Source organism: Mustelus asterias, chromosome 2 (assembly GCF_964213995.1).
Source record: "Mustelus asterias chromosome 2, sMusAst1.hap1.1, whole genome shotgun sequence".
Taxonomy (NCBI): Eukaryota; Metazoa; Chordata; class Chondrichthyes; order Carcharhiniformes; family Triakidae; genus Mustelus; species Mustelus asterias.
Window position 1 is genome coordinate 33,259,345 of NC_135802.1, and position 15,002 is coordinate 33,274,346.

The 15,002-nt window shown below is 44.7% G+C and overlaps 1 protein-coding gene across 2 annotated transcripts in view; it reads right to left on the bottom strand.

Moving 5' to 3' along the window:
- Positions 1–480: 480 nt before the first annotated feature.
- Positions 481–15,002, bottom strand: part of ccny (cyclin Y) — a 216,172-nt gene continuing 201,650 nt past the window's right edge. For both annotated transcript variants that reach the window (XM_078233075.1, XM_078233085.1), the window contains exons 8-10: positions 13,440–13,606; positions 10,521–10,683; positions 481–3,774 (exon numbers count right to left, since the gene is read on the bottom strand). In XM_078233075.1, the coding sequence (XP_078089201.1) occupies positions 3,658–3,774; positions 10,521–10,683; positions 13,440–13,606 (447 nt within the window). In that variant the 3' untranslated portion in view covers positions 481–3,657. The remainder of the gene's footprint in view (positions 3,775–10,520; positions 10,684–13,439; positions 13,607–15,002) is intronic.

Sequence of the window (15,002 nt, forward strand, 5' to 3'; positions counted from 1 at the left end):
AAAGACGTGCGTGTTGGGTGCATTGACCTGAACAGGCGCCGGAGTGTGGCGACTAGGGGAACTTCACAGTAACTTCATTCAGTGTTAATGTAAGCCATACTTGTGACTAATAAATAAACTTTTTTTAAAAACGTTTTTTTCCTGCATGGTGTCAAGCTTCTTGAGTGTTGTTGGAGCTGCACCCATCCAGGCAAGTGGGGAGTATTCCATCACACTCCTGACTTGTACCTTGTAGATGGTGGACAGATGGGGAGTCAGGAAGTGAGATATCGCTGCAGGATTCCTAGCCTACAGTATTTATATAGCTGATCCAGTTCAGTTTCTGGTTCCAAGAACACAGCCGAAATTAGGATGAAAATTCCGATGGCATCATGAGAATAGCTAAATTACAAATTTGTCACCTTATATACCTGGTTGGATGAGTCCATCAGAGAGAGTTCCTCTCGTACAACTTTCTGAATAAGCACAAGTATGCAGGGTGTAACCAAATTGGCACCTATCTTTATTAAAATGGTCATTCACCGTCACAGTAATGGGAAGCAATGGGAAATAATCAGTGTTTACCCAAATTTCTACGCAGGGTACAGCCCTTTGGCAGATTGCTGCTTGTTTGAGAATGAGAAGCAGTCCAGAACATCTGTTGGTATTGTGCAGTTTATCCAAAGATACTGTTTTTGTATTTGGCAAAGTTGACCGAACAAAAGGGGAGAGAAAACGCAGAGCACTGTCATTTTCGTTAATACAAAGGAACATAAAATGCTCAATGTAAGCCTTTCCCCCACCCCTCCCCTCCCCACCCCCAGTTTTACACATCAGTAATCAAACTGAAAAAAAAATAGCTACAGTAGATTTTCTCAGCACAAGAAACATAATCAAAGGTACATAATCAAGTTGTCACAAAAAAAAAAGCTTTATCTGTTCCAACTAACCAAAGATCAGGGGGGAAAAAAAACTCTCTATACAGAGGTAGAGTCCAGTTCACAAAGGCTAAACAAGAATCACCAGTCTAAACTAGACTGAGCGAGATTCTACTGAGACCACTTTACATTTTAAGTAAGCATCGAACTGTATGTACATACATACAATAAATAGGTTATACAATCTTTGACAAGTTTAATAAACTTCACAAAAGTACACTTGTACTCAGATAATTACAGATTTTAATGTTCATCTCACTAAAAGTCACTCGCAGTAATGCTAACACGATGATCATTCTCCCTAAAATACTTGGAAAATTGTGTATCAAAAAATTAAACCATTGATTAAATCAGTAAGGGTGTAAAATATTAATCTGGACATAAAATCTTGTCAAAATAGATTGGAATTTTAAGTATTGATTTAACAATTAACACAACTAACTTTCTTTTTTTTTAAATCCTAATTTTGCTCCCCTTTTCTTCTGAAGACATTTGACTTTTCCCCAGGGGATGGTCCCACGGATGCCAGTGGTACACCAGCATCCTCGCTCCAACAGTGATTCTTTACACAAGACTGGGCAATGGAAGGCGAGTATCGCAGCCAGGGCCAATCCTGTCTTCAGTAGCGAACCACACAGTTTCCAGCAACGGAGACCGGAAAACAGTGGGCAGTCGGACACACCTGCATGTTTTGCATTCTATCCAGGGTGCTGAGGTCAACAGGAACGCCCAAGCTACCAACTCCGCCCCTGGTCCATACGGCCGAGTACCAAACTGCGCAGTGCATTTACCCTCTGAGCTACTTTGGAGCGTTGCAGTTGAATAATTTTCATGTCCTATCATTTTATGGGATTTCCTATAGTTGGTTCGCAGCAATTTGCTTCTGGTGAGCAAAATTGAGTCGATTATTTTTTTAAAAACTCGATGAATGCAATGCCCGAGTCACACTTGCCTTTGACAAACATGTTGGTGCTAATTTGCCCAGTGCTCAGATACTTTCCTTTATTTCCCTCAATAGGCCACATTGCATTTCCAATGGTTAATTTCAGCAAAAAGAAAACTAAGTAGGTGCTTGCCTATAAAAAGGAGCTAAGACTCTCCATTAACAAGTATGTGCAGTTTATCTGTGTTTCAGTTTCCATCAGAGTCCCACATGCAATCAGTCCAACACAAGATACAAAATTATGTTTTATGAACAGTCCAATTCTTAGACCAATTTTTGACTAAAAGCGTGGACTAATAACACAGAAGTAAGCTTGATTCGAGTGTGACAGTCAAAAGTGTAAGATAATAATAGGTAATGGTAAAGTCGCCATAGTCCCAGACAACCATTGGCCGCTCTCCCCTTTTGAGGGGGAAGAACTGACTGGTGGTGATTTTAACCGGAGGGTCACCACACCTCAGGCCAGGGGCAAGGTTGAGAGGGCAGGGCCTTCGTGAACAACCTCAGCCGGTACAGGAATATATAATAGTATGCTTCGTAAGGAATCATACAAAGCAAAATTCTGAAAACTTCCAGAAGAGGGCACTACTGAGGCCCATGAATAGCACACCAGGAACAGAAAAGTAACTTGACTACATCTAACCCCCTTCAGATTACATTGCTCCGAATAGCAGACACATGACAAAACCGGACTGCATGTGACGTAACACACTGTTGAGAAGCTTACAAAGGGCAAAAAGATCTATAAAATTAAGAATGAGAATGCCTTTCGATTTGTGTACAAAACTTTTACTATAATGACTGCATGTGCATGGTAATATAAGGTGAAAAGTCAAAGTTATACATTAGGAAATGACAGGTTATAAAATAAAACTTTTGAGTATATCGATAAAATGAATAGCAATACGAAAATAGAAGTGTCTACTCTAATGCGGATAAAGGTGGAATCTTGTGCTACTGAACAGCCTCTGGACCATACAGAGGACTGCGCCAAGAGCACAAAGGTGATAACGCACTGTGACAAAAAACATGGTGTCTTGTGGAATATACTGAGGGCATCTGACCAGGGAGTGCCCAGCAGGGTGTGTGTGAAAGACTGACACAAGACAAGTGCGCCAGGGTTGTGGGCATCTTGTGGTGGGTTATTCACGGGACTGAGAAAACACTTTGGGCTCTCTGGGGAGCTGACCGCCTTTGCGTTTGGGCACGGGCGCAAGCAACAGAACCTCGAGCACACCTCGAAATGGATTCCCGAAACACAGCAGCGGATTGTTGCTGACCATCGTGTGACATTTCAACACCAGTGGCTCTCACCTTGACACACCCGTGAAAGTTTTGTTCCTGCAGGCCGTTAATGTACCAGTCACACCTTTAGAATAAATTAAGTTAAAACATTGCCACTCCACAAATTGCTTCGGACGCGGGTTGAAAGCAAACCTCTTAACTTCTCCACATGCCTCTGCATCTTCCCTGCAAACAGGCCGGTTTCTTAAAATGACGCTCTTTCTCCTCAATTTTGCATCTCCACACCCCTTTTTTTTTTCATTAATTGTGTGGCCCCTGTGTTAAAACCCATTGTAAAGGGGGTTAGAGGCAGTGAAAATGCTAGGTATGACAGTCCTTCCTCACAAATTCATACTTTTTTTTTTCTCCAATGAGATTTTCCATTTTCCTGTGCTACACAAGATGGAGGCACTGTAAAGGCATCTTGCCAAAGTCTTTAAAAGTCTCTTTTTCTCCCCCCAGGCAAAAACTGGATGGATGACAGCAAATGTACTCAAGCAAAATTGCCCACTGTTAGGGAATGATGGCTGGGGACCATCTGATCACAGTCAGATTATCTGCACTGGCGGAGCGTTTCCGAGCAGATTTCCTCAAGTCTTTGTACTTGTCCTCACATAGTCGGGATAGTGCCTGCAAAATTCAAAGGCGACAAAGGTTAGAGGCTCAGCAAAGAATACGGAGCACAACTGAGCAAACAACTTTGAAATTTAGGGAGTGTGTCATGGGGTTTATTTTCCATTTATAGGTGATCTTTCACTGAAGGTTATTCAGTCAATCAGAACTACAGCTGACACTTGTATTAACAATTCTCATGTGTTTTGACCCTTCACACTTAAAATTGTCAGTTGGCAAAATATACTGCGTATTCTGCATATATGCCTGAATAACTAGGTGCATTGGACTTAAAGGAAATTGGTCACTGCAAACTTCTGGTTTACAAACTAGATGTGTAAAGAAGGGCCAATTCCAAGCTATTATTAGAGATAGCAGCTATAAAAAATTGCTACAAGCCTCATGAATATTATATTTAACAGTTTCAATAGATTCTGGACACATCTTTGAAGCATTTCAACAAATATCTTACGAAGGGATGTTTTAAGTTTATTTATTAGTGTCTCAAGTAGGCTTACATTAACACTGCAATGAAGTTTACTGTGAAAATCCCCTAGTCGCCACACTCTGGCGCCTGTTCGGGTACAGAGGGAGAATTTAGCATGGCCAATACACCTAACCAGCACCTCTTTCGGACTGTGGGAGGAAACCGGAGCACCCGGAGGAAAACCCACGCAGACACGGGGAGAATGTGCAGACTCCACACAGACAGTCACCCAATCCGGGAATCGAACCCGGGTCCCTGGTGCTGAGAGGCAGCAGTGCTAACCATTGTGCCACCGCGCCGCAAATAACAGCACTGTGGGTGTTCCTACAACACATGGACTGCAGTGATTCAAGAAGGCCGTTACCTTCTCGAGAGCAATTGGGGGACGGCAATCAATGGGAGTCTGATCAGCGATTCCCTACACCCCATCAACAAATTAAAAAACTTGCAGATGTGATTTTACTTAATGCATTCAGAGCTGGCTGTAGTTGAGCTCTATCCCGCACAGTGAATGCAAAAAGTTCCCCAATTGGTTGAAACTGCGTTCATCTCTCATGGGATCCCTATAGTGCAGAAAGAGACCATTCGGCCCGTGGGACCTGCACTAACAACACTCCCACCCAGGCCCTATCCCCATAACCCCACATATTTACCCTACTTTCTTTTGTCTCTTTTGTCAATTTTCTCTCCGCTTGTTTCCTGAAGATAAGGAAACTCCCAACAGTACCTCATCTAAGCAGCCATTATTCACATCCAAGTCTCGGGAGCGAGTGGCGACTATTCAACCACAGAGGCAATCACAGCCACTTGTATTAACAATTCTCGTGTCTTTTGACCCTTCACACTTAAAATTGTCAGTTGGCAAAATATACTGCATATTCTGCATATATGCCTGAATAACTAGGTGCATTGGACTTAAAGGAAATTGGTCACTGCCAGAATCACAGCCATGCTCAGATACAGCTCTCACCAAAATTCACACATGCACTTTCCAGAAACATTAACTGCGTCACAATCAAGCTCGATTTTCCCCCTCCCTCGTACAAGGAAACAAAGTTTCACCTCAGCAAAAACTGGTATATTAAACTGGGACCTGCTGACTCATTATACACCATCTTTACAAACTTAGCCATTTCAGAAGCTCCTGGATTCAGGCTGTTGCATCATAATAATCTGAAGAACAAAACAGTGCATAATTTACCACTGTTAAATCTATCGTCGATGAACAACACAGGGCTGCTTCTAGTAAGGAATAAACTTTCCTTTATATAGTATAGAAATTATTGCATAAAGGTCTTAAAGAGATGGTAGAATTAGGTAAATTAATTAAGGAATTTCCTATATGGTCACAAGATGTCTTCAAACAATTCAGCCTCTTGCCTTGTCCTGGTAATATTTTGTAAGCCTTGGTTCCCTTACTCTGAACAGAGAACAACGATTCACCCCTTCCGATCTTGCGCATTCACTGGGAGCGTTAGTCCAAACACCCTTCAGCACAGCTCTGTGGAAGCACAACCAGCAAAAGGGACACACCAAACCAAAGCATCATTCATAGAATCCCTACAGTGCAGAAGGAGGCCATTTGGCCCATTGAGTCTGCACTGACCACAATCCCACGCAGGCCCTATCCCTCTAACCACACGTATTTACCCTGCTAATACCCCTGACACTAAGGTGCAATTTAGCATGGCCAATCTACTTAACCACACATCTTTGGAGTGTGAGGGGAAACCGGAGCACCCGGAGGAAACCCACGCAGATACGGGGAGAATGTGCTGACTCCACACAGACAGTGACCCAATCCAGGAATCGAACCCGGGTCCCCTGGCGCTGTGAGGCAGCAGTGCTAACTACCGTGCCACCCTTCAGCTAAATGTGTGCCATAACATGGAGGCGGTTCTTGTGCTTGGAGGCAACATTTAGAAAGCCTTGACCCTGGTGTACAGGGAGACGAGCTGTATCCACGACAGACAGATGACTGGGATGGAAATAAGCACCTGTTTAGGTCAAGCAAGGCAAGCTCAGACAACGACAATTATTTTTACCTGACCCTGGGACAGGGCACCGAGTTCAAATTATCTGGCGTCAGCAGATACCACAAAGGAAATAACCCAAACACCTCCCCCATGGCAGTACATTCAGCTTGTGTGTGACCGTTAAAAAAAAGCCTGTCGTGAATACCTGCATCATTACTCATTTATCTTTTCAACTACATTGGAGAAAAGTGATTGCTTTGCTCCCTCAGAGATACATGTGCTTTGTTAAATGGTTACTTCTGGCTGCTGATCCATCTTTGCTGTAATAGGCAATAATAGGATCACCAGTAATCTCAGATAAAACCGAAAGTAGCTGCGCCTAAATCAATCCGAGCTACTTAAGAAGCTTTCAAATGGAAGTCATTTTCCAGGGCTCATTGATAAAGATGCAAAAAGGGCACTCGACATCCATTACACCTATAATTCAACAGAATCTCATAGAAATAGGAAAACATCTCACTTATCATAATTCACTGTTATGAACAGATTATGGGTAATGTATGCTTTCAATTACAGAATCAAAACTGCCCTGATTCTGCAATTGAGTGCAGACGGAAACCATCGTCTTATCAACAAATCAACGCAGAATGAATAAAATCCAGCGCCGCTTCAGAAAGAAAGGAATCTCCCAATCAAGCCTGGCTTTTATGGACGATCATGAGTGTCAAAAATATTTAAGTGTTAGGTTGATTGGCCGTGCTAAATTGACCCTAGTGTCAGGGGGATTAGAAGAGTAAATGTGTGGGGTTACGGGAATAGGGCCTGGGCGGGATTGTGGTCGGTACAGACTCGATGGGCCGAATGGCCTCCTTCTATACTGTAAGGATTCTATGATTTTATGATATACATACACACACACATATATATATATATGTACATATATATACACACACATTTATATATGTACACATATATATACACACACACATATATATACACATATATACACAGACACACATATATATATATATATATGTGTGTGTATATGTAGGTATATATTGACTAAACATCAAGTGAATAAATGTTTAAAATTAGATTTCAAAGTGATATTGGGCCACATTCAGCACACCCTCCAATATAGCTGCACCTGTCTTTTCAATTAATGTTGCAGAGTTAACCACAATGCGGTTTCTAACCATTCGGCCGCATTTGGAATATTCGGCCGCATTTGGAATACTGCGTCCAGTTCTGGTCGCCACACTACCAGAAGGACGTGGAGTCTTTGGAGAGAGTACAGAGGAGGTTTACCAGGATGTTGCCTGGTATGGAGGGGCTTGGTTATGAGGAGAGATTGGGGAAACTGGGGTTGTTCTCCTTGGAAAGACGGAGGATGAGGGGAGACTTAATAGAGGTGTATAAAATTATGAAAGGCATAGATAGGGTGAACGGTGGGAAGCTTTTCGCTGGGTCGGTGCTGACGTTCACGAGGGGTCATAGGTTCAAGGTGAAGGGGGGGAGGTTTAACACAGATATCAGAAGGACATATTTTACACAGAGGGTCGTGGGGGCCTGGAATGTGTTGCCGGGCAAGGTGGTGGAGGCGGACACACTGGGAACGTTTAAGACTTATCTAGACAGCTATATGAACGGAGTAGGAATGGAGGGATACAAAAGAATGGTCTAGTTTGGACCAGGGAGCGGCGCGGGCTAATTGTTCTTTGTTTCTCGTTTCAAGGCTTCATTCTATGATCATCTTGCTGGTGCCAGTACAGAGCGAGACTGCGGATAGTTGGGAACCTGTCTCGGGGGCAGGGAATTCAGATGGTGTTCGTAAAGCAGAAGTGGAAATGAATAGGGTTGGGAAGCATTTTCTGATCAGGGCCAGTGTGATCTCCTGGACTCGTTTCGATCGCCACAGGGGGTCGGAGAGGAATTTCCCAGATTTTTTTTTTCCCCATATTGGCCCTGGGGTTTTCACTCTGGGTTTTCGCCTCTCCCTGGAGATCACATGGTCTGGAATGGGGGGGTGGGGGTGAGTTAATAGGTTGTGATGAACAAAGCATCGTAGCTGTGAGGGACAGCTCGGTGGATAGGATATTAGGATGTAGATAGGCTGGAAAATTGGGCGGGGATCCTGGATTCAGGATCCAATCCTGGGGAGCGGCGCGGGCTTGGAGGGCCGAAGGGCCTGTTCCTGTGCTGTATTGTTCTTTGTTCTTTGTTCATATGGTATAACAAACAATACGCTAACCCTAAGACAGGTGAAACTGGATTGATTCTTGGCCAGAGCTAACAAACTGAGAATAACGTGAGCTGCCAGAGAAAGTGGTTGAGGCAGGTACAATAGCAACATTTAAAACGCATTTGGATAAGTGCATGGATGGGAACGGATGAGAGAGATATGGGCCAAATACAGGCAGTAGCGACTTGCTGGGAGGGCACCGCGGTCGGCATGGACCGGTTGGGCTGAAGGGCCTGTTTCTGTGCTGGATTGCTTTATGGCTCGATAACGTAGACAGAGAATGATAGGTGACTGGACCTTTGCGATAAAATTGAGGGGCACTTAAACTATCTTTCAACTTAACAGCACAACCGAAGCAGTTAAAAGTTATCAGGTTCTCAAGGTTGCATTACAGGTTGAGTAAGTCCTTTAGGCACCTGCTTCCTTTTTTAAACTCTCTCCCAATTTTTCCACACCCAAAGCTTAGCTGAATGATATGCATTCTGTTTCTGTCACCATGCTTTGTCTTAATTCTGTGCGACATGATCAACTTGTCTCTGGATAGTTCTCACAGATGTGGAGATGCTGGCGTTCCACTCCATCTGACGAAGGAGCAGCGCTCCGAAAGCTAATGGTATTTGCTACCAAATAAACCTGTTGGACTTTAACCTGTTGTTAAAACTCTTACTGTAGTTCTCACTGAGACATAGTTCCATATAGGCCAGTAACCCTGCCGACAGAATGACCTCTCGTCTTGTGTGATTCGCGCGAGTGCTTACTGAAAGCCTATTCCCAAAAACAACAGCCTGTCCTCACCTGTGATCCGCACATGCCAGTGTTCATGTAGGGATGAAAAAGAAAGTGAATCAAAGCCAGAATCTTGTGCTCTCACTGACGGTGAGCTGGGTGGTGGTGCCAGAAGCCGCAGAATTAAACCCATGTTTGGCCTTGCTGCTCCACTGCCAATTGAGCAATCGAGACCCATGGGTGGCCAGTTAAGGGCCTCATCCCACCGACACTGGTATTACTCTAGCTACAGGCAGGCCTGTTGCCATGCAGCGTAGTGGAGAGTGAAAACCATGCTGGTCACCTCCTGGGGGTGAGGGACGTCCCTTGATCCAAGGCACTCGATGCCTGAACAAGGGACTGGATGTTAAGAGGCCCACTGAAAGCCAACCCCTGCCATTGCTGCTTCTCCCCCCCCTCCTCTCCCCATGACTTCCGCCCCCTGCCACATTACTCCCAGTGACCTGACTACACTGCCAGTCCCTCCAGCAGCAGCCAAGGCCTATCCAGCAATGCTGCTGAGCACAAGAGCTGCTGGCAGCTCTTGATTAGTGAGACATCCACCCCTGGGTTTTGCCACTGCCTGATAGGTGGGCCTTCCTGGAAAGAGGCAGCACCGGCCTCTCGCTGGCTATTTAGCTGGCGGGTGAGACTTTCAATGCCTCAATAAGACACTGTCCCATCAGTGGAAACCTCAACAGATTTCTTCTTTCTCCAAGATCAGAATCATCGTTATATATTTTAAAGGGTTGCAGGTTGCTTTAAAGCTGATCATATGATTTGATGGTGATGTCATTCGGGTACTTGCACAGGCTGCTGTTTTACATTCAGTTTGTACTCTATGCAGTAAGAAGAACAGCTCTTCAATAAATCTATCGTTGTTATTTTGAATCCAAGTGTGCAAACCATGCTCTTTTTTTGTTAAAACCCACAACCCCTAACATAGTTAGGGCATTACAGTAGCCAATAGTAAAACACCTCCAGGCACTCTTGAGTGGCACAGGCTCAAGGTGAATAACCTATTAGGTTTCTTGTTGAGATCAATGATATCAGGACAGATAAGAGGTTTATTCAGAGACCTTTCTTATCCTTGTGGCTTATTAACAAGCGTGCTCACATTACTCTTCTCAGGATTATACAATATTGTGACACAAGTATGCTGTAGGAAAGCAATATCCTCACAGGGCCTGGTCTACAAACAAACTTCATTCTTGGCAACACTGTTTAATAACAAAAGGATAACGCAATACCAAGTCACACGGCCCGCTGGTGAATCACAATGATATTCTCTCACCTCAAGCTTCTGTGCCCTTTCCCTGCTGAGCGGCTCCAGTGGGAAGCTTAGGTTGTTGGCTTCTGCTAGGGAACGAAGGTCAAAGTAATACTTGGCGTAAACACTGGAGGGCACATTGATGTTGAACTGCAGCAGTTCCAGAAACTGGCGCTCGAGCTCATTCCTGCAGGAGGGAGAGTGAAGACCAAAAGGAACCCCATTGTGAGCACAGACACACACAGCTTGTTTGACAAACCAGATAACAGCAAGTTGGGGGAGACGATGGCCTGGTGGCATTATCGCGAGATTATTAATCCAGAAACTCAGCTAATGTTCTGGGGACCCGGGCTCAAATCCCGCCACGACAGAACTTGAATTCAATAAAAAATAATGTCTGGAATTATGAATCTACTGATGACCATGAAACCATTGCCAATTGTTGGAAAAAACAATCTGGTTCACTTTAGGGAAGGAAATCTGCCATCATTACCTGGTCTGGCCTACATGTGACTCCAGACCCACAGCAATGTGATTGATCCTCAACTGCCCTCGGGCAACTAGGATGGGCAATAAATGCTGGGCCAACCAGCGATGTCCACGTCCCAGGAATGAAGAAACCTTTACAAGATACCAGTTCAACCACAGTGGTAGAAGAATGCCCAATTTCAAAAGGGGGCAACAATTTATACTGCATGAGAAAACTGTGTCGATTGGTTGGCAAGGTGATTTTAATTGGTTACCATGGAACTATTGTCTCTCGTGTCTATATTTACATCTCTCCTAATATGTGGTGCTCAGAATTGTTCAGTTCATTTATTAGTGTTACAAGTAGGCTTACATTAACAGTGCAATGAAGTTACTGTGAAAATCCCCTAGTTGCCACACTCTGGCGCCTGTTTGGGTACACTGAGGGAGAAGTTAGCATGGCCCAGCCAGCACATCTTTTGGATTGTGGGAGGAAACCAGAGCACCCGGAGTAAACCCACGCAGACACGGGGAGAACATGCAGAGTCCACACCGACAGTGACCCGAGGCTGGAATTGAACCTGGGTCCCTGGCGCTGTGAGGTGGCAGTGCCACCATGCCACCCAAAATTGGATACTGAGTGAAGAAATTCCTCTTCATCGCGGCCTTAAATGTGCCCTTTCCCTGCTGAGTGAAGTTCTTGGAGGGCACTGAACAGATATACTAGAATGGTTTCAGGGATGAGGGGTTACAGTTATGCTGAGAGACTTGGAGAATGCATGCAAAAAGAACATGTCCAAAATTGAGGAGACTGGGCAAGTAGTCTCTAGAGTCGAGAAGAATGAGAAGTGATATCATTGAAGCATACATAACTCTTACAGGGTTCGACAGGGTAGTTGCAGGAAGGACATTTCCCCTGGTTTGGGGCAGTGTAGAATCAGAGGACAAGAATCAGAATAAGGAGAAGGCCATTTAGGACTGTGATGAGGAGGAATTTCTTCAATCAGAGAGTGGTGGATCTTTGGAACTCTCTACCCTAGAGAGCTGCGAAGGCTCAGCCATCAAGTATGTTCACTACAGTGATCGATTAAAGACATCAAGGGATATGGAACAATGTCTGGAATTCGCTGCTTGAGTAGGTGGTGGAGGCAAAGACCCTAAAATTTAAAGATAGAGTGGGTGCAGGAAGGTGGGATTAGAAAGGGCACCTGGTGTCCTCAGACTGGCATGGACAAGATGGGCTGAATGGCCTCCTTCAGTGCTGTAACTTTTCTATGGTTCTAAAGCAGGACACAGGCATCGAGGAAAGTCAGCTATGGTCTGGTTGAATGGCGGAATTGGCTCAAGGGGCCGAATAGCCACCACCTGCTCATATTTCCTGTGCTCTTAAAGGAGAGGACATTATGGTTAGTTAGATTTATCCTCTGTGGCCGAGTGCACAAGACACGAAGGCAGTGTTGCTGCCCTGGTGTTAGCGTTAAGGACATCGACTGGAGGGTGAGGGGAAGGATTCAGTTGTCATGGTGCACGTGGGCACAAATGACATAAGTAGGACAAGGAAAGAGGGGAATATGAGCAGCTAGGGACTAAGTTAAAAAAAACAGAACCAGAAAGGTATTAATCTCTGGATTATTACCTGAGCCATGAACAAAATGGCATGGGATAAATAAGATTAGAGAGTTGAATGCATGGCTAGAAGATTGGTGTGGAAGAAATGTGTTTTGATTCATGGGGGATTGGCACCATACTGGGGAACAGAGGGAGGTGTACTGCTCAGACCGCCTTCATCTTAACTACGCTGGGGCCAGTGTACTGACAAATGGTGTAACTAGGGCCGTAGAGAGGGCTTTAAACAAAATAGTGAGAGGAAGGCTCACATGAGTAGAGATTGGGAAAGTTAAAGAGAAAGGAAGAGGCAGTAGAGCGGTGTATTAATGCAGGTGATGATAACCAGAGTCTGACCAGAAGGATCAGAGTGTACAAACAAAAGAGTGCATCAGGAGGCAAAGTCGAAGAAGGGAAAAATGGAAAAGGTTGGCAAGGATTCCTGGTTATGAACCAGGATCCCTGCTGGAAAACATGCACATGTTATTACCAGGTGAAGACAAGAATCAGGCTCAGTTACGATGGCCCTATCTACCAACATAAGGGCAAGGGCTGTGGCAACCATTGCTGGCGTGACAATAAACAACACCTGAAGAGAGGGAACTAGTAAGGATTGTTTGGTGGTCAGCAAGTAAATGGGAATCAAACCAATAGACCAAGGGTCACCAGAATATTCAGGTCTCATAAACTGAGACCGTATGAGATTAAGAGGGCAAACTTGGTGTAAAGAGGGTTGAAAGGAGGTAATTATGAGACAGTCCAAATGTTAAATTCTGTGGTACAACGAGAGCTTCTTGAGATTGGAAAATTAGGAAAAGCATTGCAGTGCTCGACAATCACCACTGAATGGATTTAACTAAAGAAACTCACATGTCTTCCACTGTGATATCTTTGAGGATCTGGCAGTAATCCACATTCCAAACAGCTTGATCGTCCCAAACCTTCGATGCCAGCAGGATAGCCCCCAACACAATCCGTTTCCAGTTGCTAGGGCAGATGTCGATCTCTGCGTACGTTAACAATCTCTCAAGGTACACCTGAAAGCAGTTCATTAAAAAAGGTGAACACGGCAGAATTTCACCCCCAGTTTATCACTTGCTTCTTTCGTCCATTTCCAACCCAAGGATCAAGGTTTGGTTTCTTGGTTATTATGATTTATTGGGGGGGGGGGGGGGGAAGAATCCTCAAAATTTACTCCGCCGACTTGCATTTATATGGTGTCCTTGATGTAATTAATGGGGCTGAAATTCCTCAGCTTCACTGCTGGACATGCAGCTTCCCCCAGCCCAGCCCCAAACAAGCAGGAACGTCACTAACACTGGGTAACAACTGGATTTTTGGACCCCACCTGCGGTAGGAACAGCGACATACAGGGCCCAAAAATGCCAGCTGGTGTGCTGGTTTTCCAACCCTGTTACCGGTACCTATTTTTGGCGGAGGCGTAATTGGAGCTGGCAGGATGACCCACCACCCCGGGCTGCATGTTATCAATTAGGCTCGTTATGAACCTCAATTAAAGGTGACTGAGTGGGATTCAGTTCTCTGCAACAACAGGGAGGAGAGACCAGTTCAGGTGCCGGGAGGTAGGCATCCAAGAGCAGGCCAGTGGGTTCATTGCTCCAGGCAGGGCTGGGAGGCCCTCCCTGGGTTTGACTAGCAGCCACTTGCTAGTCCCTCCATCCCCACCCTACAGCAGCGGCCTGGCGACAGGAGTCACTTTTTTAAAAGTACATTTTTCTGTTCTTCAGATTCCGAGTATTTCCATTTTGACTCTTGACTTTAAACAATGCCAAGATCCAGTTAAACAGTGTTAATAATGATAAGAAAACATTAATGCCAATTGTATCTGAAACTACACTAAAATTCCATGGCATTACTTTGGGGAAGAGTTCTCCCCAGTTCTGGCCAATATTTATCCCTTCACCAGTGTTAACGAAAGGGAATATTAGAACATGACCTCTGCCAAAACAGCCTGCACCAATGATGGGGTTGGGAACCAGCGCACCGGCCAGCACCGACATTTTTGGGAGTTCACTTGACTGGCTGTAAAGTGCTTTAGGATATCCTAAAAGTGCAATATAAGTACAAGTTTTTATGTGCATGATCTATTGAAAAATCCTATGGTGTTGTGAGGGAAACTTGTTTTGTTCGGACTTTTCATCCATTGACTCTATCTACACTTCCCGCTGCCTTGGAAAAGCAGCCAGCATAATCAAGGACCCCACACACCCCGGACTTTCTCTCTTCCGCCTTCTTCCGTCGGGGAAAAGATACAAAAGTCTGAGGCCACGTACCAACCAACTCAAAAACAGCTTCTTCCCTGCTGCCAGCAGACTATAATGGACCTACTTCACATTAAGTTGATCTTTCTCTACACCCTAGCTATGACTGTCACACTACATTTTGCACCCTCTCCTTTCCTTCTCTATGAAC